We start from the raw sequence: 27,354 nt of genomic DNA, 5'->3' as shown, positions 1-27,354 counted from the left end.
CTCTATTTCCTGTTCTCTCCCCCTTCCCTCTTTCCCCCTGGTTTGCTTCACTCTTCAAAACTGCAGGCCACAGCAGCTTAATGTTAGAGGGTCAGACACAGTTAGACTCCAAAACACTACACAAGAACACCTTTGACCTTCAAAAATCTTTACATCTTAGCTAAACAAATCAAGGTCAACATTTCTTACCATTACCTTGTTAACCATTTCTATGCACTTTTGCCAATACCCTCCTGAACACGTATTTATCAACAACACTTGTTCTCCCAACGTCGTAAAATAGTCCAAGCCCTTTTTAAAAAACCCTGTATTTAGTGCTGATGAAAGGTGATGTGCAAACTTCCCTGGAGATTTAAACTCTGACTTTTGCCCACAGCACTGGCAAATGGTTCTGGGTAGTTTTTCTTTTCCTGCCCTGATGGCACCACTTCTTGTGTATGATAATTGGACTTCTTTGCCTATTCTCTGTGGATGATCTTTTACCTAACACCATTTGTTAATGCAAAATTTAATCTAAAGGGAATGATCTGAGAACAACAAAATAGTTCAGGTAGGCCATGGGTTCTGGTAAGTGAGGCTGAGGGCCAAATTTTAGGCACAGACAGCATAAAAACTTAAGATTTTGTGCCACCCAAAAGCTGGAGTAAACTGTCACCTCTGCTGAGGTTTCAGAGCACAGCAAGCAAGAAAGAAGTAGAGAGGACAATGTGTTATTCCTTCTTCCTTCCAAACACAGATCCCATCTCCCTCAGAACCCCGGGGAATTAAGGATTCTAAGCTGTTTTCACACTCATTGAGGCTCTCCCTGCCAATCTGCAAAGGTCTTCTTATCAACTGTGAGGCCACAGCCATAAAGCAGTGGTACCCCAGCAGTCCTGGGGAAATGCTGGAGCTGTATCCACATTATTTTTGTTTCCCAGGTGGATTTCTGTAAGGCAATCCTCGCTCAGAACCCACAGGGAGGGTTCACCTCCCGTGACATCCAGCCAGAGTGTCTTTAGCACTTTAAACTCGGCTTCTCTGAGCCCTACTGCCCCTCTTTCACCTCCCTGCACAGCTCAGGGGGTTGTGTTTCTTTACAAACCTTCACCTGGGTACTACAAATTTCCCTCCCCCAACTGTGTTATATCAGTATTTTTATATTCTAAAGTGTGCTGCTCTTCAAATCACAGATATGCAAATCCATTCACATCCTCAGATATAAAATCTGTATCGGTCACAGACACCTATTTAGACATATGGTACAAACATTCCAGGCATACAGGCATTTACTTACATGTAACATATCTCATCACTGTGTAAATGATCTCTCTCAAAAAATTCCTGTTACCATTCCAAGTGTGGAAAAAATTCTTTATGACATTGTACATCTGGAAACAATATTGCATTCCTGATGCACTTTCCCTTGTAACTCTCTAGTCACAGCACCATGTTATTTTAACTTTTCAAAAATAAAAAACCCTGTTATGAGGATTTAAAATTATTATTATTATTATTATTATTATTATTATTATTATTATTATTATTATTATTATTATTATTATTACTACTATATTCCAGCTGAGTGGAAGGAAAGATGTCAGGCCTCATCCTGCTGCCTGGACTTGGACAGGGCTCCATTGATGTCAACAGGAATTTTGGTTGAGGGAGTAACACAGGAGGAGAGCCTGGATATGACGGGTTTGCCTCAGAGTTGGATTAGGAATAAGATAAACAATGTGGAAAATGCCAGCAGCCTCACTCTGCTCAAAACTTCCATGGAATTCTTTGGGAAATCCTCTCCAGGACCCTGATCCTGCAGACTGGGGGCTGACAGCAAACTGGGCACCCTACACTCCCCCCAGGGAAGCTGAAGGTTCTTGGGACACAGCCTTGGACACCACTCCTGGGTCACTGACACCTTGTCTCCTGCTGCTATCCACAGACAAACCACGGAGCTGCTTTCCTAAAATCATTTGCAGCCATTTCCACCTTCTGCCTTTGACACTCGTCTTGTTTTAAGGCCTGGTGATGAGGGAATTTATGGCTCGCCGCCTAAATTTATTCCTAGTCAGTTTATACTTAACATTAGCTTTAAAATTATTATTTCCCTTCCTGACCTTCCTGAGGGTAATTTCTGAGAGCAGTTCCACCCCTCCCCAGTGCAAGTATTTGAGCCAAGCTCTTGTCCTGCCCCTGTCCCCTTAATGACCCATTCCTGCACCTGTTCCAATGTAATTTTGCTCTCCTTTGGCTGTAGTTAATCCAGTGTATTGTACCCAAACAAGAATTCAGAGGGGCCCAACACAACAAATCTGCCTCCTTTCTGCTGGCAGTCTGAGACTGAGTGGATCTCATCTGTGGTTTGTTTTTAATGGATGAGGCATCACTCTGGGAACTCTTTCCCCATGGATATTTGGCCTTCAGATCTGAGCACATTAAGCTCCTTGAGTACTTTTTCTCTTGCAATTGAGTCAGTCCTTCCCTTACTCACTCAGAATATAAAATAACATCACCTTTTGTTGGGTCAGTCAGAACCCGATGAAGAAATCTGCCCGCTCCAGGAACAGGCCCAGGCTCTGCTGACAGCAGCTGCATTTGTTTTGCAATCTCTGCCTGGGAAATTAGTCCCCCATCATGATTGTTCCATGTAGTATTCGCCTCTACCAGCAGCTCAGTGATCCCTGTCCATATCCCAGCCTGACCACGGGGGTCTCTGGCACATTCCTTCCCCAGCAGCCTGAACAGGATTCCCATTTAGAGCAGTTATGTTTTATCCTTGCCATCCTTTTTGCTTCCTACAGCCTACATTCCTAACTCCCAATATCATCCCACCCCTCTTAATCATTTTCCATTTCCCTGAGTGCCACAGAGCTCTCAGAGCTCTGGATCAGAGTGAGCTGGGTGAAATCCCAGCCCCAGCCAGCTCTGCTCACGTGCCTGATGATGAACTGATCCAACCACTCCGAGGTCAGGAAGGAAACCTCCCCAGGGGTGCACCTTGTTATTTTTCCTTTCTCTTTCTCCCTAGAGCATCTAGAGGAGGGGGGGTACCTGCCAGGAAACATTCCATGTCATGTTTTCTGCTGAAAACAGAGGGCAATTACTGACCTTTCTCATTTTGCTGCTAAAAAAGGACATTGGTTCAAAGCCGACCACTGCTAGAACCAATGTCTGCTGCCTGCTACCCCTCCCTGGCACTGCAGGACCTGTTTAATCACTGCTCCTGGAGGAAACAGAATTCCCAACCAACAGGAGCCTAATGTGTGAGCACCAGGTCCCAGCTGGAGCATTTCAGCTGAAGAGCCTCATCTTAATTCTACAGAATTATTGTCCCCCTTTACACACCGCTTGTTACCATTAAAGTATCATTGGGCTTCAATCAAGTTCTGCAGAATTCCTCAGTAAATGGAGGGCATAGGTTTTGGGGGTTTTATTTTTATTTTAAGTTCCATTCCTGGGAGAATCCCTCACTGAGAACACAGCCCTGACTAACAATACCTATGTAAACTCAATTTGCAGAGGAGCTGAACTCAAACCCTGTGTTTGAATAAGTAATTTTAGGATGATTTTTGCGTCAGTTTTCCACCCATCAGCTTTATTTGGAAATATTTTAATTTATAAATAACCAATATTTGTTTCAGTTAAATTCACAAGGACATACTCCTTGATCTCTGTGGGTTTTGGGCAGCCATCAAGTAACTATGAAAGTACCCCTTAGTTTTAGAAATATTCCCTTTCCATTAGTTCTAGAAAGAGTCTCCCTGCTTTAGCCACTGACAGACATTGAAGAAGTGATTCACAATAAAATCATGTTACTACAAGGGGAAAAAAAACCTCACTAAAATAATGATCACACATTCCTTAACTTCTGATGTAAAACATAGTTTTCAACAGCACAAAATCATTGCATTTGGTTAAAAAAGGAAGGCAAGAGGATCACAAAGTAGCTGGCGTTGCTCTCCAAACTAAAGAATTATAGTAAAAAAACCACAACTCTTCAGGCATCTGGGGCTGCATTAAATTTACAACACAATGTTAATGCAACCTTTCCTCCCCTTTCTCTACCCACCCCCCTTTTTTAATGATACACATGAAATCTAAGATTTAATTTCTCTTAATATATTACTAGTATAATATGAAATATCTAAATCTTGTAATGGCTCTGAAGTGAGGCTGGGGCCAGGCTTGGACACTGGATCCAGTGCCTTGGAGCTTTGGGGATGAGCCAAGCCAAGCCCAAACTGTGCAGCTTCACACCCATCTTTAATCAGAAGCATTAGCTTGATGCTCTTCCATCATGAGTAACCATTGCTCTGAGCTGGAAAACTCAGTAGGATGCATTGTAGGGCACTATTTCCACATCTCATATTTGTACTTGTGTCTCATCAACAAAGCCTCAGGTCTGGGCTTTCATTCAGGCTCCATTAAAGAGCAAAAACACTCTTGGACAAGACCCTTTCAGGCCCAGGTTTCAGCAGTGATTTAAATGAGAACTTTGATAGAAGGATTTTCTCTGCTCTTTTGTTTAATAACCACAGAAGGAGTATCCTGATGTGTCCTGGAGGTGTGATAAGCACTACTCCATTGAAAATGAAAATATTTGGTTCTGCAGAAGAACACAGATAGGAATTGAAGCACACTTAGATGAGCATTGCTGCAGAATTCTGTTTGCATAAGGAAAGCCAAGTGCTTGGAAGTGTCTGGAAAAGGAGGGACTTAATAACAACAGCTGTACAAATAATTTACTGGGGGAAAACCAGCAGAATTCTTAGATATGGCCCAAGACTGAAACATAATGAATTAAATAATGAAATGAATAAACCACTCTGCTGCCCTGTGGTTTTTGAGCCTGCTTTTACTCTGCTCACAGGTTCTGCACTGGCAGGATGCACAACTACCCCTTCAAACTTAATAGACAATTCTGCACATTCATTACTTTGCCTGGTGAATATCTTAACAATTGAAATGAAAATTAACATGTCCAAAGTGTGCAAACAGACCACTAATATTTTAAAGTAATTTTTTGCCCCCACTTTTGACTTTCAGGGTTGCTGACAGGCCATGCCCAACAAGCAGCAGGCAAAAAGAATTTATCAAAATTTTAAAACAGAAAACTCAACCAAAAATAAAAGAAGCGTCCAGAGGCCACTGGAGTGTTTAAGAACACTCCTAACTTTGGTGATGTTCAGGGAAGTAATGATGATGTCCTTAGAAACCAGGAGGCAGACAGAAAACAAGCTGTCTTTGCCCATTGTCCTGCCTGTTCATCATGGCTAATTTGCCTTGGAACACGGAGCTTTGTTATTCCCAAGGTGTCAAATTTTAGCAATTTGAGCCACTTTTTGTATCTTTTTTTATCCACACTGACCTCTGCAGCCCAGAACAAAGCTCAGCAACCCATGTGTCCAGCTCTGAAGCAGCCTGAATGAAGATCCTGCTCTCACTCAAAACCTCAAGAATTCTGTCATTTGTCTCAAAGGTTTTCATTCTGTAACTCTGAGAAAAGGTTGACATTTTGTGGGGGGGGGGGGTTGATAAAAACTAAACTGAAGTTAGTGGTTTTAATGCCTGATCTTGATTAATTTGGAGGCCTGAACTGAACTCTCACACTGAGACTCCCATGGACTGAAGGTGCAGGAGGAGCTGAAGTTATCCCAGAGAAACAGAACCCTGGAGTTTCACTTGGCTCTGTTTTCCCAGCTTGGCACGTTTGGAGGCAGAAAACCCAGCTGAGGAGTCTATCCCAGCTCATTCTCCTCAATAAAGTGCTGATTTTGGTACAGAGATCAGAAGCAAGGCCAGGCTCTCTCCCATGCAGGAGAGCTGCCAGGTGGATGGGCTGAGGAAGGAAGGAATTCCATCCTCAGCCACGGGACCCTGCAGGATTTGGTTCTGCTTCCCTGTTTAAGGTTTCCCTGGACATCTGAGGGCTCTGTCACATCCCCATTCGGGTGAGGTGACACCAAGAATAATGCTAAGAACACAGACAGATTTCTGCCCCTCCAAAAAAAGTTTGATCCAAATTCCTCCTTCAGCTCAGCATCTGATGGACATCAAGGATTTGAGGATTTTTTGGGAGTAGCCAGCACGGGTTTGAAATCGGAGCTGAATTTCTCCAATATTCCAATGTGTTTGGGTCCAGAATTTCTCTTTTGGCAGTTACAGCCAATATTCTGTGTATTATGGCAATGTCTCAGGTCCCCAGGTGTTAATCAGGAGAGCCCTGGGCATGATTTTTTACAAACTCAGAACAAAACCCCCCAAAAAAGGAGATTATTTATGTTTCCTGACATTCCACAATCAGCTCTTCTTGCTGGCTCCAAAAGCCAACAAGATGTGTTTACATGCTGTAGAAGAGATTTTCTTTTGCTTTCCAGATTTTTTAGCGTTCTTGGCAGATGATAACTAATTGCTGGTTCTTTTCTTTATGGAAATTGCCACTTGAAAAAAAACTCACTATAAATTCCCTAACAATGAGCACCTCTTTTTTTCTCACGTCTTATCATCTCTAAAAAACACAGAGTGAAGAAGTCACTGCAGTCTCTTTAAACTACTGGTGAAAAAAATTAGGTTGGTCAGGAATTTTTCTTTAGATTTCTTCATGCTCCAAACAAAAAGCTAATAAAACTTTTTTTTTTTTTTTGCTGCATTTCTTTAATTTTTTCTGAGCTTTCAGAAGATTTTGTTTTGCAGGATTTCTCGTAAAAGTTGAAACTTTTTTTTTAAATTATTAAATTTTTCATTGCTAGCAGAACCGGAAGAGAAATAAAAATCACTTTTTCTATGAGAATGCATTTTGAAGTCTGAAGCAACTCTGTAAACTCCTGTGGAGTTTCAAGTCCATTTATAAATGAGGAAGATGATGCAACCACATTTGGAATCAGAGATGAAAAGAGAGGGAAAGGGGCTCATCAGAGGTCCCCCAGAAAAGCTGGGGTGCAGCCCAACCACCTGATTCCATGGCTGTGATCAGCCTTGCCCCAGAGTCAGCTCCAGCCCCACTTTCTGCCCCTTCCCAGGGAGCTGCCAGCACATCCAGGCTGTCAGAGCTGCACCATTGTCTTGCTGCTGGACCAGGGGCTGAGCTACAGGTGAAACTGGTATTTCTTAAACAGAGCTGCCAAAAAGGTGAGGGCAGGAGAGCCTCTCCTCTCCTCTCCTCTCCTCTCCTCTCCTCTCCTCTCCTCTCCTCTCCTCTCCTCTCCTCTCCTCTCCTCTCCTCTCCTCTCCTCTCCTCTCCTCTCCTCTCCTCTCCTCTCCTCTCCTCTCCTCTCCTCTCCTCTCCTCTCCTCTCCTCTCCTCTCCTCTCCTCTCCTCTCCTCTCCTCTCCTCTCCTCTCCTCTCCTCTCCTCTCCTCTCCTCTCCTCTCCTCTCCTCTCCTCTCCTCTCCTCTCCTCTCCTCTCCTCTCCTCTCCTCTCCTCTCCTCTCCTCTCCTCTCCTCTCCTCTCCTCTCCTCTCCTCTCCTCTCCTCTCCTCTCCTCTCCTCTCCTCTCTTATAGTGACCATCACTATTTTGGCTTCTTGGTTTGTTGTTGTTGTTTTTTAAAGGAGCTGAAGGGAGGATGTGTTAGAAAGCAAAAAATAACAGGGAAAGAGGTAGGAAATGAGGAGGTTGCTTGTGTAGCACGTACAGAGCTACTTTGAACAATTCTGAGGCATCTAAATATCACAAGCACGATCCCTGCTGTGGGCAGCTGGATCTGCGAGTGCTTTGCCCGAGGGTGTCAAATCAAATATCCACTGCTGGTTGGTACAGTACAGCACTTCCCCCTGGGGATTCAGGGTGGAGAAAGAGGGAAGGAAAAGAAAGAAAAAGGGAAAAAAAGGTTTAAACACAACAAATGGAGAAAAACTGAAACACTGTCTGATATGGCTTTTGTCATCATGTTTGTTAGGAGCAGTGTAGGAGACAGGAGATGGGAAAGGAGAAGAAGAACAGAGGCAGACAGGTTAATGCTGAGCCTTGTAAGACTTACCTGGAATCGTCTCATATCTCTTGGGTTTCCTGCTGTTTTCAAGCAATTCTGATTGCACTTGAGAAAAAATTTTAGGAAGAATCTGGAAAGAGAAAGAACCAGATCACTTCTGTTAACCACAGCAAGAGGTGTTGTTATATTCTGGTTTAAAATGTACATGAAGTGGTTTGCATCATAGTGGATCTTACAGGACTGCAAGAATTTATCAAAACACAAACAAACCAAACTCTAATAAATGGAATTTGCAAAAGAGAACAGGTAAAGTATAACCAGTGTGACTGAAATCCACCGTGGTATAAGTGAACATCATTCCTCTGATCTACACCCACTCCCTCTCCAAGGTTTGACCACACAATTTTAGTCTCTTTCTTATCTCTCCCTCGCATTCAAGGTCTTTCTTTGGCTGTCTGGAGGGACTTCCCATGAAACAATATAGAAGGATAATGGTATTGTGGAGACCACAAAACCAACAGGGCAACTCCGAGGCAGATGAGCCTTGGAATGTATGAAAAACCCAGGAGCAAGCACAGCTCAGAGAAGAATCTGATGAGGATTCATCCTGATGATGTTTTTTTCTGCTGAAGATTCCTGTCACAAAAGCAGAGGAACAGAACTGCCAAAAGCCCAGATTGTTCCTACCTAGATTTGGAGGGAGGATAAGGAAAACACGAGCTCGAGTGAAACATGACAGCTCACGCTGTCCGAGCAGATAAACCCATTAATATCCCACAAAGTTCTCGTGCCAATTATTTTTGCTCTGTCACATACACCCATCTTCATGTGGTTTATTATTCTGTAGAGTTTAGCTTGTCATGTACCCAGGCTGAATCTCCAGCCTGTTTGGTGACTCACCCAACACTGCATGGAGATTTTAGAGATTTTAGAGTTTAGAGAAATATTAAGCAGGAATTTTTCCCTAAGCTATTCCACCAAATTTTGTCTCGCATCCACGCAGGAAAGGATTCACCCCTTTGTTTTCTGATTGAATCTGGACATTTCAGAGGTGAAGAAATTGTGTGAAAAGCCACAGTTGTTGGAACAAACAAGTCTTCAAAATTTAGGCATAAGCAAGAAATATTTTGGCATCCTCTGTTGCAAGTGAAAATATTCTCCGTGATTCTTTCCATTTCTTTTTGTCAGACAAGATGGGTTTAACCGCAACAATTATAATTAAAAAAATAAATCAAAGACTTTGAGATAGATTTAGAAGGAAAAATAGTCATATACAAGAAAAAATAAATAGTTGAAGAATTGATTTTGAATACAAAGAACAAGTTATTTATTTATTTCTCTTGCTGAGTGCTTGCCTTTAAAAAAAAATAAATCTGCTTTTGCAGTAAGTTAAAGTCCCAGGTGAGCCAGGCCTATTTCCCTTTCTGTTACTATGACAACGATTTTTTACCGCAGTCCCTAAGTCCCTTCAGAACTCACACATTCATGCCTTGAATTAGAACTTTAAAGGAGAAAGATGGATATTTCCTGGGTTTACCAACAACACCCTCCAAACCAGCCCCAGCACAAGACAATAACACAGAAATCTGCTCCCCTTGTTAGTGCCACTTTCTCTGCACTACTCCCACCACAAGATTTCTCCTCCATCTGCCCAAAATACAAAGAAAAAGCCACGGGTTGGATCCATTTGTGTGTTGCTTGAACAAACGAAACCCCTCTGCAAACCTCACCCACAAAAAAGACACAGATTGTACCATGTAAAACCACTGCCCAAAACCCACCCTGGCCAGGGACCCTTTTCAATTAAAATGTCCTCTTTTTTTACTATTATTCCCTTTAATATCTCACAAATATATTAGATATTTTTAAAATGTTTATTTTCTCAAGGTGAGACTGTTATTTTCTCCACATTTCCTTCTCATTTCAGGTCTCCCTTCAGCAGGACATTGAGGTTCAGCAGGACAAAGGTGTCAGTGCTCAGCTCTCACAGGGCAACTTCTGCCAACAGAGCCCTGGGCACCTCCGTGGCTTCCAAACTAAAAATCCTACAGAATTTCATGCCTTGGGAGCAGCACTGAATATATTTTATTAAATAAGTCCTGTCAAGTCCATGCTAAAACCTGTGACCTCTTTTATACAAAAGATTTGGTGAGATTTTATCCATAAAAACGTTTTCAGAAGGAAAAATCCCCTGCACACTGGCACTCTCAGAGACTAACAGGATAATGTGAGGCATAAATGTTACTCACAAATACTCCTTTTTCTCTTTCCCTCTTCTTAGAGATATAAAAAAGAATATTTGCAGGTATATAAACAGCTTATAGATGTGCCTGTGCAAAGGAAAACTCCAGAATGAAACCAAACTATAAAATGAACCAAGACAAGGAACTTTTACATGAAAATCAATGAGCTTCTGGCTGATGATTCTGCAGGAAAACCACCAAAAAAATTTTCACAAATTGTTACATCTAAGGAAATAAAAAATAAATTAAGCAGGAAAATGGCCAGCTTATTTTTTAATTTTTTGAATGCTTGCATCCCTTTTAATAGAGATGAGAAAAATGATTGAACCAAAGAACGAAGAAAATGAGCAGGGAAAAGTGGGAGAGAACTTGCTGTGTCAGCTGGGCTGATTTGGGGGAGAGGACAGATCCTGGGGGACTGGGAGTGACACAGCCCCTAAAAGGCAGATACAGAGAGGCAAAAATTCGAAATGTGCATTTAACAGCATCCACAAGCAAACTCTGCAGCACGGCGTGGCAAGGAACAAAAATCCCTTTTTTCTGCTAAATGCCTACAGAAAATCAGGGTTCAGACCCCCAGCAAACACCAACCAGCAGCACACTTGAAAATGAAGCTGGATTCCAATTAAATCCGGGCTGATTTGTGCTGAGGGGGGCAATGGCCATTAAAAAACCACAGAAACCAAACTTGCCCGGTCCCTGAGCTGCCGCAGCGCTGAGGTTCCCAATCCTCCCCGGCTGCACCAAACACATCCCGGCCACGGAGCCTGGCAGGCTCAGCCTGGACATCGAACCCCAGCAGGCTGGGGATCCCACTGAGGGCTCCTAGAGGTGCTTTGACTTTATGGAATTGATGAACAGCTCAAAATGCTGACATTTTTGCTGCTTTAAGACATCACAAAATTCAGAAAGGGCTGGGTTTTCCTTTAGTACTTAAACATCATGGCAGAATTTATATTTATTTTGCTAAGTTGTTTGTTGGAGATCACTAGATATGCTGCACTATGACAATTTCCCTCTTATCACCCCAAAATTTAGATTTAATTTCATTTAGCTGCTCACACAAGGATTTTTCTCCTTTTTTCTTTTTTTCCCAGTTGAACCACACCTTTCTTTTTCTCTTTTTCAGAGTTCCTCCAGTCGAACTGAGCTGCAAGTGGGCATCTGTATGAAGTATTTGGAAGGTTGTTGTATATACATATATACACATATATACCCATATACATATATATGTGTGTTTGTGCATGTATAAATGTGGGGGTTTTTTTAAGATGTTGCATCTGGGAAAGGCATTAATATTTATTGCAGCATTAGAATAAAAATGACTTGGGGGGGAGCAAACAGGAGGGAAGGTTTAGCTCTAAATGAAGCTGATTTAGGGGTAACAGGAGAATTGCAGAAAGATTTTATTAATTTCTCTAAATGAGACACTTTAGCCAGTTTTTGGCCTTAACCTATATATACATGAAAAAAAAAAATTTTTAAAAAGAGAATTATAAAAAAAGAGCTGATTTGGATGTTTTTGGCCAATCTTTAGCCTTGCTAAGGACAGAATTAGGTGGGGGTTTAGCAGGTGACTCTGGCTCCAGGCAAGCAAAGGGACCTTGGCCCATGCTCTCACTATTTCAGGGTGGTGGGGGAAAATCTAAACACATTTCAATAACTACCCCTGAAAACTCTGGCATTGCTATAGAAAAGTAGATTGACTTAATGCACAGACATGAAATTAATTCAGATATAAGTTCAGACTTCTGTTCCTGTCATGTCTCTCTTGTCGTTGACCTCTCTGGGTACAGATTGAGGCACTTGAGAGGTCTCCAAAATGCCACCTGAACTCTGCCTCCCTCTTTTTAGAGCTATTTTAGAAGTTACTGCTCCTCCTGCTGGGAGCTCCCACCAAGCCCAGGAGCTCAGCTGAGGAGTGGTGGAGCTGCCCCTTTTCCCTCCAGGACAAAGTCAGCTGTGTTATCTCAACTGTATTTTAGCAATACCTTGAGCAGTCCTTGGTGGGGAGCACCAGGAGAACTCTGACCACAGCTGAGGGATGCGTGGGCACGGAGAAAGGGTGAGGGCAAATGAAGCCAGGCCTTGCATCAGTTAAATTGTTTCCAAAGCAGGTTTTGACCCACAGTCCCATCTTGCCTGTCTATGCCCAAATAATCAGGTTCTGTACCTGGCTAGGACTGGAACCTGTGTTCCACACCTGTGAGGATGTTTATCCACCTCAGATGAGTGGGAAGAATCAAATTGACCTTAATCAAATCCTGCTGGAGTCAGAAAAATCCTCCTGGTGACTTTGGCAGGACTAGGCAGAAGCCCTAAAGCTCAGTCCCACATGCAGCAGAAGGTGTAATTTAAAAAAAATAAATCAATCCATTAATAATTTTAATCCCCCATCCACCTTTTATGCTTCATTAAAATAGAGGTACAGAATCAAGAGGTCCAACATTGGCTGTATGTTGGGAACAGCCTCTAGATACACCTAAAATTCTGGACATAACTAAAAATTCTCCCTTGTAAAGCAAATACTTCTGGCTTTTTGGGGTTGCTGTGGAATCTGGAGTTGTGGCCTCAGTCATTTTTTGGCACGAGAACACGCCTACCATCTAAGATAATTGTGAATTTGCCTACCAGCAAATCCTGTAATCCCAAAACCGAAGGAAAATATAAAGATACAGTGCAATTCTGCTTAAATAATTCAGTGCCTCCAAAACATCACAAAGGGAACAAAGAAAAACCAGAAGTTGTTACTATGTGTATCAGTGTAACAATATTAAATTAAAATGTCCTGTGAACTGCAAAAGTGTTATTATTGCAGTGAGGGCCTGACTCCAACTCCATCAGAACAAGGGAATTCTGGATCAGGTCAGATCCTCCCCTCGGGTCACCTGTGTGTGTCTTGGCATGGCAACCTCTGAGAAAAGTGTGACAAGAAACCCTGCCCAGAGCCCCACACAACTTCAAATTCCTTCCTTTCCAAGGGCCAGATTTGCAGGTCGCTGTTTCAAATCAATTAATTGCATTTATTTGATATCACCATCCTGATTTTAATGAATATCACAGTGGAAGACTTCTTTGTAATCTGAATATTTATCTCTGGAGTAATTTTGATCTATTCTGTCAGGGTGTGTTGTTAGGGAGCTGATGAGAAAATTTCCCATTTTTTTGCAGGGGTTACAGTCAGTGTGGGATCAGGCAGTGCACAAAGGCACTTTAAATGAATGTACACCTTCCACTGTGTGAGAAATGAGTGGGGTTATTGCAGTGAGCCAGAGTATTTATATGATACTCCACAAACAGCAGCTAATTAATCTTCACAAAACTCCTGTGCATAAAGTGTGAACCCAGTTTAACAAACGTGAAAACCAACATATGTAGGTCAGGAGACTTTTCTGAGTCTGTCAGAGATTTGCTGGGAGAGAAGGGAGCAGGAGTCGGATGATGAGATCCCAAGCCTAGGCCAGGAGAAGAGGAGTTGGCTGCTCATTTGTCACTTGGGGTTTTTTAATAGAAAGACTCCAGTTGCACAGAAAAAACAACAAACCAACCAACCAAAAAAAAAAAAAAACCCAACTAAAAACACACACAAAAAACTCAAACAAAACAAATGAAAAAAACCAACCAAACAAACCAGAAAGCAGATTAACACTATGCCTGTTATTCCTACACCCAACAGAAACCTCATTTCCTGATGGGACAAACCAGAAACACTTCTCCATCCTCTTGCCTTGATTCAAAGTAATTTCTTCAGTCTGGTTAGACTTTTTTCTAAGTGACTTTTCTTGCAGTCACTCACTTCAATTTAGATTTTAGGTTTAAAGTTTAAGTTTTGATGTGGGAATATTATCTAGGATCTAAGCCCTGAATTGCCGCCTGGGGGAAGGCAGCAGTGTCTGATTTCCTGTGACCCTGAGCTCAAAAAGCCAATGTTGGAGATAGGTGTGAAAAAGGAACAAAACCAGGGTTAGGGAGTCAGCTAAGGGAGTCCAAGAGATCTGACCAACTTAAAAAACAACCTTAAAGCTGCAGCATGGCAGAGCCCATCTTAAATCTTAAAATTTTTTTTTTTTTGCTATGCCAAGGTGTCCTACTCACACTTGGGTGGGTAACACTCTCTGCAATGGATTAAAGAAGACATGGGGTGAAAATATGCTGTATTTCAGATGGATCAAGAGAGAACATTGCACACAAGTCCACAACAATGGATCCATGTCCAACTTCCAGTCCTTCTCCTCAGCCACAAAACAATTCCTCCTCAAATATCCCCTCTCTCTGCAGCCTGGAACAACATATTTCTCTCCACCCTTTATCTAGTAGGTTTGTTGTGTTTTTTTAGAAAAAGCTTAGTTTCAAACCAAAAATAACTGAATGTAAACCTGCAATGTGTCACCCAACCTCTAAATGCGTCAGAAACCTTGATTTGTTTTTCCTGTGGATTTTCTATACATTTTGCAATTTTCATCTCTGAAGCAGATTGTGTCCCTCTCATCCAAAGCCGGGACACACTGCCACAACTAAATTCACACTCTTTGGGGTAAATAAATGCTTCTTCTGCTGCAAAATGATCCCATTTTTAAGGAACAAGGGCTGGGGGAGAGTGCCGTGCCAGGTACCCAGGCAGTCATTTCTCACTGCTCAATGTATTTCTTTCCCATGCCCACATTTGCTAGGGGGAAAAAACCCAAAATCTCCAAGGAAAACCTCCTTGTTTGTGCACTCTGATGAAAACCTGACACCATTAATGAAAATAATAATTGAACTCTATGGGCTCGAATTGAAAATGAAACACAACACTAACAGCGTGTTTGTAATTGCAATTGTTCTCCAAAAAGTCTTTGGAGGACTCTTTGCAATTTGAGCAGTTTCCCCTTTATCCTTTGGGCTTTCCCCTTTCCTCCCACACCAAAACTTTCCAGTAACTTCCAAGACAATGGGTAAAAGCTTATTTATCCTGTAAGATTCATATTATTCATGCCATTTGGCACGGGCCCAAATGCCAGAGCATAATCAAAAGTCAATAGGCAGGGAGGTAATAGAGGAGAGGATTGGGCTGACGGGCTGCTGAAAGGGACCTTCAGATAATGCTCCCTGGTTTATTACAGTGTCTGTGGGCTCCAACTGTGCTGGGCACAGCCCAGCCACGCTGTGAAATTGTTATTGAGGAGGGGAGGCACAAAGGACAGCAGGGAGGAAAGGCTTCTGTGCATCACAGGGATGGGGAAGTCGAGGCACAGGGAAATTCAGAGCCTGTCCCATTGCACAGAACCAGTGGCTTTTCCAGGCAACAGCCACATGCCATTCCTGCAAGTCCTGCTTGGGATTTTACTGGTTCTTTTTAATAGTGACACGAATTTCATAGAGCTCATTGCCTCCACACAAAACACCCAGCAGGATTTGGAAAGCATGGCCAAATTCTTGTTCTTTACACTCCTGTCGGCATCAGCAGCGCACACAAGATTTGGAGCTGGGCCGTGTCACCAAACACAGGCCCAAGGACACTGCAGTCCTGCTTAAATCCAGTCATTTTTGGTATCACTTCATCCTCAGAGCTCTGCACAGGTGCAAATTCATCTCCAGATCTACTTTGCAAACCCTGCAGATCCCAGAAAGGCTGACAGAGGTGTCAAATGAGCACAGACCCCAATCCCCACTCGTTTTTCCATACCGAGAGAAACCTGCAGTTCTTTTCTCCTGTGACTCTTCCATCCTCCCAGCCCATGTCTCTCCAAAACCTCAGTCTGCTGAGCCATGCTAGGCTGAGCAGTGAGCACCAATTACACCAGTGGCCTCTCTCTGCTGGCTCTGCTGGTTTTTACTGTTGCTGCCAGATGGCAGAGCCCAGCACACAAAAACTCCCCACCCTGCAGTTCATGCAGAACTTGGAAATAACTTCCCAGAGACTCCAGGAGATCACAGAACTGCACTGATGTGAACATTAGGGATGAAAGCAAGGTTGGGATCCCATTTTACACCTGCCAGGGTGGATATCACTCAGGTCAGAGCTCTCACTCATTTGTGAAGGCTCTGTCCCCAAACTGGGTTTGTGTGGAATAAACGTGCATTCATTTGCTAAAGAGGCAGATTTACATCCCAGCAGCTCAGGACCCAGGCACATTCTGCCTCCTCCCTTTTCCAGGGCTATTCAGAGGGTAGATCTGCACCTATTGTACTTCTGGGTCTAGGCACAGATGACCTTGAAGCCGAGCATTGGTGTAACATTATATTCCTATGACAGATTTATGGATTGGCAGATAGGGGTGCATTCAGCGCATTCCTTCCCTAAGACAGGACAGCATCCAATGTTTGTTAGCATCATTAAACTAAAACTGACTTTTCACCTGCTCCCATACCATATGCAGCTGCAAATTTTTAAATTAAACTATGAAGCCATGCATAAATTTACATATATTACAGACTAGCCTCTCCATTTAACATGCAAATGTACTCCAATGTTTCAGAACACCTTCTGTCGCTAATTAATTTGCTGAATTATAATTAGACTAATCCTGCATAATTAATAAGCACAGATTTTTTTTTAATTTCTAAGCAGCTTGATGAGATCATTCACTTCCTTCTATAAACTGCTAAGTAACTGTTAAAAAAAATCTGGAAAGAACATATGTGAAAAGGTATGTTTGATGTCGCATACAAATTCAAACTAGCGGGCAGGCTTCAAGAAAGTCAAGATTAATAGAGGTGTGTGCTTGAAGAGACCGTCAGCACAATATTTTCAGGGGCATGGACCAAGATTTTCTGTGTCTGTTTTATTCCTTTTTTTTTTTTCCTTTTACCCCCTCAGACCTTCCAAGATCACGGAGTGAGCAGGGCGGGATGACAGAGCCTCGTGTAGGATCTGAGGCCACCCCACGCTGGCTCTCAACCCCTCACCCTGAACATGCTGGGTGTGGATCAGCTCCTTTGATGGGATTTGGAATTGTTTTCATCCCGGCTGCCAAAACCAACCGAGAGCGTTTTAGAGAAACAATTAAGTGCTATTAGCACTGGATTCACTCTCTGCTGATTAAAATGAAGGGTTGTGTTTTCATGTTGGAGAGCTGGGCTGCAGAGAAGGGCACGTGCCAGAGCAGGTTTAAATGGGCTGGGTTAGAGGCCACAAACTGATGTGCAAAGAATCCTTGTGCATAAAACAGCCCAGTCTTAAATCTGAAATACATCTTCCTAAAATAATCATGCAGGGAAAGAGGGAGATCCAAAACAACACAGAATACTGTGCAAACAAGGGTGCTGACAATAATATGAGTCTTTTATTTATAAACACTGGGTGCCCGCAATAATGAGCCTTTTATTTACATACACTGTCCCTGTATTTATTTCCCTACTTTGGGATGTAGTATTTCAGCTCTACTGCTCCTTGTTTTGTCTTCCCCTCAATCCTCCTCAAATTCAGCATCACCAACATCACCCTGTGTTTGCCTCAATTGTGAGTAAGCAAAATCTGTGACAAGACCTCCTGATTCCCAACAACGGAAGCAAGAAAAAAATTAATTATTATCTGAGGAAATTGCTGAACCACTTCAAGTCTTTGAGTGTGGCTTGTCTGCTCCAAACAATGCATGTAACATCCTCATCAGGCATTTCTGCCTGAAGTTTCTGTTATTTTTTATTAACTTGGACAAGTGCCCTTTTCCAGATAAATATATCATTCAAATTGACCTGGGTTCTGCATAAACAGAAAACATAAAAGCTTAAACAGGACGAGTTCTTGGCACTGTGTGCCAACCAAGCCTCTTTCTAGCATTTCCTACTGGACAGTCCATAGGAAATCACTCTTTTTTAAAAATAAAAATCAAACCAAATAACTTTTTGGCCCAAGGAAGACAGGAAATTATTCTGCTGTGCTTGAACTCATCAGAACCTCCTCAGAGCAGAGAGGTGCTTTGAATGGCATGTGTTGAGCAAAAGTCTCTCTTTGGGGGAAGAAACATCACCTTGAAATTAAAAATACAGAAAAATTGCAGTCTTGGAATCCTGTCCACTCCCAAAGCACAGCAATATCATGAAATCACCGTGGGACAGAAGGACTGAACATGGAACAGCTCTAACAACTCTGTGCTGTAAATTTACAGACAGCCTCAATAGATGTTGTTTTCTTAATAGCCACTGGACACATCAGCAGTTGACAAAGGAACTTAAAGGGGAACAAAGAAAACATCTCTGCCTCATCCATCTCCATTTTTTATCTTCCAATATCCCAACTCAGCAGACAGAAAAGATGTAATGAGTTATATATTAAAAAAAATCAGGATTAGGCCAGTATTTTTTCCCTCCACGTTTCTGCCTGCACTTATTGTTTTTTTTAAACCATGGATGAATTGGCCCAAAGATGCACAGGTCCCATGGCTGGGGCAGAAATAGAATCTGTATCTCCAGAGCCATGGTTCTGTACATGAGCAAGTCCCTGATATCCTTTAAAGCTATTCCAGTTTTGTCAGGAAAAGAGATTTTTGCAGCCACAGCATGAGGCCAACCCTAAATATCAACACCCACATCTTTCAGATTTCTGATGTCCAGGGCTTCCCATCATTTCCCAGCTCTTTGGCCATGGAATCTGCCACAGCTGAAATGATTTTTCACTTTTTTGTTGTTTCAACTCCTGAAGACTGTGTGTGTGCACATCTGCCTGTGTATGGAGATGCAATTTAGCTTTAAAGATAAAAATTCTGAACTCTGAACCCCACCTTTTCCTATATTGTAACATATATCCTCAGAAATCCACTTGTTTTTCAGAGACTTAGTATTTTAGACATATATGCACCATCTTGAGTTTATGAGGAACAAGAAAATATCTTACATGCTGTAAAAGAATTAGTTCATTTAAAGTGATCCCACCCTGTACTGCAATCATTTCATTCATCCCTGGGTACTGGCTTCCAAATTTAATTAACCTTTTCAGTACCCTTTGATGTATCACATACAGAGACAAAAAGCAGCAGGATTTTGGGGTACAAACTCTGTTAACTGGCAAACAGGTGATGTATAAGTGAAGAGAGCTGATGTGTTCTTTTCAGGATCTTAATATGGGGCTGCAGAAAAAGGGCAGGAGGTTGTGGGAAGGACCAGGACAAGCTCTAAAGCAGGTTTAATGCAAGAAGAGCAAATACAATGCCAAGGCTCCAAAACAGCCCAAGTATTCCTGAAATTCATCACCAAAACCACACTCCTTAGAGGTGCTTTAAATTGGGCACCCAGAACTCCCAGCAAGGTAAAATCCAAGCACTGGGGCAGTTCCTTTGCTGGAAGCTCCTGGCTGCAGGAAGTTATTTTGCCCCTGGTCAATACCTTATGCTACAGGAGAAATTGCTTCCCTTCTATCCCTCTCCCTCACGTGTGCCCACACACCCCACACACCCCACATTGTGCAGTGATGTTAACAGCAGAGAAAAACTGCTGCCTGACCTTCCCAGTGATCAATTGACACCTGGAGCATGAGGTTGCTTTCATTTGGGTGAGGATTTGTGGCACTTAATCCCACATGGCTGCAGAGAGTGCAGAACCTGCTGCTCACCTGGGCTCACCTGTGCAGAGCTGCCGTTAGCAGGACACAGAATTCTGCTGAGGGGGCTGCTCCTCCAGCACAGGCTTTGTGGGGAAGGTCTCAGCTTTGATTTCCCCCTTGATCAGCCCAGCATACCTGTGTGTATATTCATGAAGTTTTTGTGTTCAGCTGCAGAGCCTTTCGCTCTGGCTGGAGCCAGGAGCACTCCCAGGGCTGCTGGGAGAGACCCTAAATTAACAGTTGGTAATTTCAGCTCCTGACCTTCCATCCACTGAAAGTGCACATGCACTTTTCTTGCACCAAATGCAAAAATGTCTCATTACTGGGCCCCTTTTCCACGGTGTTACAGACCTGGATTTGGACACAAAATATCCCAAGGGGGCTACAAAGATGGGGAAGGGTCTGGAGAAGCCACAGGAGGAGCAGCTGAGGGCATTGGACTGTTCAGCTGGAGAAGAGGAGGCTGAGGGGAGACTCATCAGGGTCTGCAGCTCCTCTCTGTTCTCTGTGACAGGACAGGAGCCAGGGAGGGAATGGCTGGGGATCAGGGAAAGGCTGGATTTTGGGAAAGGCTCTTCCCCCAGAGGGTGCTGGCACTGCTCAGGCTCCCCAGGGAATGGGCACAGCCCCGAGGCTGCCAGGGCTCCAGGAGAGTTTGGACACTGCTCCAGGGGTGCCCAGGGTGGATTTTGGGGTATCTGTGCAGGGCCAGGAGCTGGAATGGATGATCCCAGTGGGTCCCTTCCAGCCCAGGCCATTCCATGATTCTGCATCTCCTCCAGGGGAGTTGCAGGAGGCTGAACACTGTGGGTAGTTTGGGACAGGTTGAGTGACCAAGCTTTCTACCCCCACCCAGTTTCTGATCACACAGCTCCATCCAGTGATGGACAAAGACCCCAAGGCCCCAACAGCCTCCCAAAGTCACCAAGAGCTGGTCATTCCCACAGGGGTTGTTTGGGGTTGGTTTTAATTCCATTAAGGGAGGACTTCTGCAAGACTCTGCTTTATGAGCAGACTAATGAGCTCGTGTGAGGGCTCCAGATGTTTCCAAACCTTCACTCATTTCAAATCCTGATATTTCTCCCCAGTCTGTGGAGATCCCAGGGACTGAGGTTGGTGCTGAAGGAGGCATTGCAAAAGTCAGAGATGAGGCTCTGTCAAGAGTCTGGCAGTGCCAAAGCTGGACACAAACCCACACTTAACTGAGCCTGAAAGACTTCTCAGGGAAAAAAGCCAACCTCCTTTATCTCTTGGAGATGTCCAACAAATTTCTGTGCACATGTGCTACATGTTTTATGTGCAGGCACACACACATCCAGGAGAGCACAGATTGCCAGCCAACAGTTGGCTTCTTGATTGGAAAATCCTCCTGTTTGGATGCCTTAAATAACAAGGTACTGTTCCAGATGCATCATCACAACGTGCTCTCCACTGAAAAAGGTCTCTTGGCAGTTCCCAGCTTTAGGACTTCCTGCCCACATCCCTGGTGTGACAAGAGCCTGATGTGTGCAGTGAATTTTGGATTTTTTTTTCCTTCCCAAGTTCTACTGCAGCCATAATTCCTGGAGAAAAGTTTTCAAGTGCCTGAAACATTTGCTGGATGTTTTCTTCATTTATTGAATCCAGATGTTTACATTTTAAATAATTGAGAAGCTGCTATGGTAAATAGACATCAAGGAGGGCTAATGGGAGTCGCGCTGTCGTTAGGGAGAACTTGTAGGATGAGACACTGGATAAGGACTCAGTCCCTGCCCTGTCAGGATGGCTTAGGGGAAGGAAGGAGTGCAGCTTGTTGGAAAACATTAAATCACTGCAATCCCTGACACTCAGAGAGATGCTGAGCAAGGTTTGACACAAACTGCACAGAACTTGTAAGGGAAAATAGATCCTGGGCTTTGCCATTGTGGAAGCTTCTGTTTCTTTATATGGTTTGCTTTAAAAAATAAATTTAAAAAGGGTAATATTCCCATTTCTCCACCGTGTAGACCCTCTCACTAAGCTCACAGAACAGCAAGGGAGGTTTCTGAGGCTCCCAAATGAAACCTTGCAGTTGGTGCTTGACTAAAGCCTAAGTAGGGTTGCTTTGATTTGAGGTTTAAGGACTGACAGTGAAACTTTCAGTCTGAGGAAAAGTGGGTTCTATTCAAAGCACTGGAATTTGCTGTTCTATTTTTTTCCTCCATTGTTAAACTCTTGTTTTGTTTCAGTTTGAACCTCCTAAAAACCAACGTTAACCTCACTGAAGTCAAGTCAGTATAAGAAGAAGTAACACAATGTGCAGGTCTGAAGTAGCCTTGATAAATTGATTTTAAAAATCACTTCCTAAATTCTACTGCTGTAACTGAGAATGGTGACAGCCTTATGATGATTGAACTTCCTACTATTTCTTACAGGCTTTTTCCCCAATTTTCTCAAATACCCTCAGCTATGTAAAGTCACACAGAAATTGTTAAGTTATAACTATTTGGAGCAGGCAAAGTCTTTTCTCCATGAAATCAGCTCCTGTCTATTCCCTCTTCACTCCATTGCACAACTGAGGTTTCCCCCAAAATGCAGAAAGATTTCAATGACTCCACATCATGATGTAATCCCTTGTAAAGGCTCCTTTGGAGCTGTTAGGAAGTATCTCCTGGAATATCTGTGGAACAGCAATTTTACAGGAGTTATGGTCTACTGGGCCTAAAATCCATCTTAAAAGAAGCCAGCAGGAGAGGGGAAAATGCTCCATAAAAGACCAGAAGATTTTCAAAGGTGTTTTTTGCTACCAAGAAAATGAACTCTGCGGGGTTACTTCACACCTAAGTGTACAATTCAGCTCTAGTGAAAGCTGTGGGCTCAAAGAGCCCCAGAACCCCAGCCTGAGCTGGGTTTGCACGGGCACTGCCCAGAGATGCTTCTGAAGGGTCTCCATAGGAAGTTGGGAATCATTTTTTAGTAGAACAATTACAGCAACATTTGCCTTGTCAGACCTTACATCCAAAAATTCAGTTCAACACAGAGATTTAGGGTTAGGTGATTTTAAGTGATAACAGACATTAATTACAGCAAAATGTGTTTTCTTGGGGACCCACAACCAAAAGCTTATATCTCTTTCTAGAAGATGAGGATTTAGTATAGATGAACTAAAAGATTTGCATGTCTTAATACTTGTCCTACAAGGATGTGCCACAGCTCTGAAGCTCTTGGGGTTTAAATCTATTGATCACACTCATAAGAAATCATCAAACCAAGGAATGCCAAGGCAGAAACTCTGATATCTGCCAGGACACTTAAAATTTTTTAGACAAATAATCAGTTCCTCTAATAATAGATCCCAAATCCCTCCTTTCTCCAGTCCTCTTTTTCCTCTCTACCTTCCACCAAAAAAAAAAAAAAATTGAACAGTTTCAGTCTAAATTCTGGTTTTGTAATAATTCAGTGAATGCCAACATAATTTTTTGTTGCTTAATTAGACTACCAATTTGGAGGACAGCTTAGGAAAACATTCACTACAATTCTTGAAATGAGGCATTAGAAACCATTTAATCTGTCCTACATAATTACTTTGTACTTACCCATTAGCAAGTAAAATATTAGGGGAAAAGTGTCTTTTACACACAACAGAGCATTTCTTTCTAATAAAATAAAAGCCTGCTCATTTTCTTTCTGTGTTGAGTAAGCTCATATTCCTGAGCACCTGAGCAAAAATAATAGGGCAGTTATTATGCTCGGTACTGTTTGTGCTGGAGCTTAGAAAAGGACAAAACTCTGGAAAAAGGTGGAATTGTTTTTCTGTGTGGCTTTTCCTCTCCCATTCCCTGCCATAGTTTGGTTTGGCTCCCTGTGGCTGTGACTGCCTGGGCTGGCCACGCTTGGGGACTTGTGAACATCTTTCCCTCTCAGTGACAGGAATGATTTTTACTAAAAGACTCTCCAAAACCTTTAAAGAGGGATCAGGGCCTCGCTGTCCCAGCAGTTATAAAAGAGCAGGAGGCAGAAGCAGGAGCCCTTTCCTGAGCCTCTAAGGATCCAGCAACGAGGGGAAATCGCCTTCAAAGCCTTGCTTGGATCCAGCAGTTTTGTTTTACCAATGACCGCTCCCACCTCAGAGTGTCTGAAGTGGGAGGTGAAGTTGACAATAAGAAATGATTCAAAACTCTGACTCTCCTGGTTAATAAACCCTCCTGCTTTCTCAGAACCACCCCTCCCACCGTGAGCATTTTGTTCCTTTTCTGGGTAGGAGAGTGATTTTCATTTTCCTGGAGCATCCTGTGGGGAACTCCCTGCTCAGGCTAAACTTTGGGCTAAATGTTTCAAACTGCCTGTCTCAGCCTTGGTGTCAACCTACCCATTGAATTACCATCCCATTGCACTACCCACTGAATTACCATCCCATTGCACTACCCATTGAATTACCATCCCATTGCACTACCCACTGAATTACCATCCCATTGAATTCCCATCCCATTGCACTACCCATTGAATTACCATCCCATTGCACTACCCATTGAATTACCATCCCACTGAATTACCATCCCATTGCACTACCCATTGAATTCCCATCCCATTGCACTACCCACTGAATTCCCATCCCATTGCACTACCCACTGAATTACCATCCCATTGCACTACCCATTGAATTACCATCCCATTGCACTACCCACTGAATTACCATCTCAGTGGTGTTGGGTTTGTTTTTCTCACAGCTGTTTACAAGAACAAATCCTGCTCTGACAAACACAACTCCAAACTCTCCAGCTCCATTTCTTACTAAAAGTTAGCAGGAATTCTGTGATGATTAAGACTTAATATTTTACTGCAGCCAGACTCATACTTGCACACATAGGATCACCCCAAACTTTGCTGTGCATCACATTATCCCCATTAATCACAGCAAAATCATAGATCTGACCATGGAACAGCAGCAGACAGAAGAAAATAGAATGGCATTTATGATTCAGAGACCTTGTAAGAGGAATTTTTGACAAAGCCCTGCCCAGACCAGGATGGTCCAGCAGCCCTCAGAACTTCCTTGGGGACAGCAAAGTTTGTGCTGTTATTGCCCTTCCATGTGCATTTTATGGTCAAACAGTTACTGCCCACTGATACCCACCAAACCTTGCCCTCTTTGGCCAAGCTGAACTTCTGAACAGGCAGAAAGTCATCCTACAATGGGGGAAGAAGGAGATAAAACTTGGGCAAGAGGAACTTTAAAAGTGGCAGGTAACAACCATCACTTTCACTACAGACCAAGAACTGCCACCTCAGGGGAGAAATGTACCAGTCTGCAGAATACTCCTGATGAAAGCACACCAATAAATGCATGGGAGGGCATTGTGGGGGTTTTAGGTCCTGTGACAGACTGTACACACATGAGTGAGATGCTGGAGATGGCTCATAAAGCACTGAACCATGCTCTGCTTACCACTGCTTGTCAGGAGTGTCATGAGCTCAGAGCTTCCCTTTCATTTACAGTTCAGGCTCAAGGGGAACTTGGGCTTCTTGGAGAGCTTAATATCTTTAAAATCTTCAAAAAATAAACTACTCCAGTCCTTTGCATTCCCCAGCACTGCCCACATCCCTGTGAACTAAGCACAGTCTGGCCTAGGTCTGCACAAGTGCCCAGAGATTCTCTATCAAGTGCCCACTTTGAGACATCTTCAGATGAGCCTATTTTTTACCAAGACTGCTCACCAGCCTCTTCAGTGTCTTAAATTTAAAATCCAACATTTCCAGATGCTTTTACCCAATATTTTCATGGCTGCCACCAAAATAATTTTGTTTTCTTACTGGAAGACACTGAATTTTGGTGAGTGTGCATATGCAGAGAGGCTCAGAGGGGCAAGAGGCATAAATCATTCCAAACTGCTGCTGTAATAAATGTGGACAAATGAATAAAATTTGTCACCAGCCTAATATCACCATCACTATTTTGTTTAGCTACACTTCTTCCAGTTTGAAAACAGTTCAATACTCCTTTTACCTTCAAGTAGCAGCACTTAATAAACAGTGATGGATGCTTTTTATTCCCTCTCCCCTGCCCACCCCCTTCCTCCCATTCCAGGCTTTCCTATGTCTTTTACAAGGGGATTGTTTAGCTTGGGGGAGATGTAGATCCTCCATCCTTCTTGCATTGACATGCATCCCTCAAGGAATGACGACCATATTTAATTCATAACCCCCGTTGGCTACACAAACATACAACTTCCCATCAATTAGGCAACACAGAGATGCTGTTAAAAATCAATGAGCTTATTATTATATATATTTTCTTTTCATGTAACAATAATAGTTATTGCTGCTCCATTGTTAGGGCTGTGATATCAGCTGGTTAAGCAGCTCTAAAAAAAGGGGTTGATTGCTTTTTGATCAGCAGGGGTAATATCAGAGTGTCAGGACAGTGTGTGATAGACACTGGCAGATGAAGGTGACAAAAAGTGACCAAATAGATGTTTTTTGAATAAAATTATCTGGTGTGAGTGGAACATAGCCGAGACTGACTATTTACCTGATTGTCATAGCTGTACACAGATATGTGTCAGTACAAGGCACTAAGCATCCATCACACCCCATCAAAGCACGGCTAGAGTGGTATTTGTGTTCTCACTGTGGTGTGTTTATCAGGAATTACTGGGATATTTTGACACATGCCACTAGTGAGGGACATCCCTGCCTACAACAGAGATGTAAAATCTGTGCCAGCTCATGCACAGGTTAAAAAAAATTACACACACACACACACACTAAAAAAAAAAAACCAACCAAAAAAAAAAGCCCACAGAGCCCAGATTTTGGCAAGTGCATCAGATGCTGTCTGGCCACAGCTGATCTGAAGCGAGTCCCCTGTAATTACGGGAGAAGGTGGAACAGGTTTCCTGCTAATTGGAAAATTCTGCAAATGGCACCACTGAAGTAAATTGACAGTCGTTAGAATATTAGCAAAATGAGGGAACTGATTAGGAAAAAGCTCAGATGTGGATTTCTGGTTTGGAGGGTTTTTTTGGTTTTAAATAGTGCCTGAATCTACCAACAAATTGATAATAAAAGCTGAACTTAAAAATAACAGCTGTTATTTGACCTGGATGCAAATAGATTTGTGCAAATATGCATTCATACACATATAGGTGCTATACACACATTTATTAAGTTTATAAACACACTATTCCTGTCACTTTTCCCACATTAAGACAAATACACAGAATGTTTGCTAACTTTTTTTTAGAAAAAAACTATTTTTCCCCAAATATTTACACCTAGCAGGGGAGAAAAGCTGCATTTCAGGACACAGGCAAGAGGCAGATCCTAATGAAACAGTAATCACTTCATGCTCCAAAGAAATCTTACAAGGGAATTGTTTACATCCTTAAATCTTGCAGTGGTTCATTCTGAGGGGAAGCTGAATTTTCCATTGTAAATGTGGTCTTGATTGACTGCTGGGGAGAATTCCAGTAGCAACTTCTCTTTGTGTTTGAGTTTGAGCTGTACAGGAAGCACAAAGTGGGATTTGGCCACGACTTTGGCCATCCATCAACGGCCCTGGTGTTTGTACTCCTGATTTTCCACTACCAGGAGCAGGGGGAAGCAGAAGTGAGGGGGAAATGAGACTTTCTAATTAGAGACACTGCTACAAATGCCATCAAAGCCACCTCTGTAACTTCATCAGGAGTCTCCTGTTTCTTTCCCTACAATCCTGGTTTTAGTTTC

General features: G+C 42.8%; 1 protein-coding gene across 8 annotated transcripts in view; it reads right to left on the bottom strand.

Moving 5' to 3' along the window:
• EBF2 (EBF transcription factor 2) overlaps positions 1-27,354 on the bottom strand; it is a 123,102-nt gene that overhangs the window by 24,818 nt on the left and 70,930 nt on the right. For all 8 annotated transcript variants that reach the window (XM_077191648.1, XM_054650627.2, XM_054650628.2 and 5 more), the window contains one exon: positions 7,960-8,041. In XM_077191648.1, coding sequence (XP_077047763.1) covers positions 7,960-8,041 — 82 coding nt within the window. The remainder of the gene's footprint in view (positions 1-7,959; positions 8,042-27,354) is intronic.

This window comes from Agelaius phoeniceus, chromosome 30 (assembly GCF_051311805.1).
Source record: "Agelaius phoeniceus isolate bAgePho1 chromosome 30, bAgePho1.hap1, whole genome shotgun sequence".
Lineage (NCBI taxonomy): Eukaryota > Metazoa > Chordata > Aves > Passeriformes > Icteridae > Agelaius > Agelaius phoeniceus.
The sequence above is the reverse complement of the archived record's forward strand: the minus strand, read 5'-3'. Positions and strand labels throughout refer to the sequence as shown.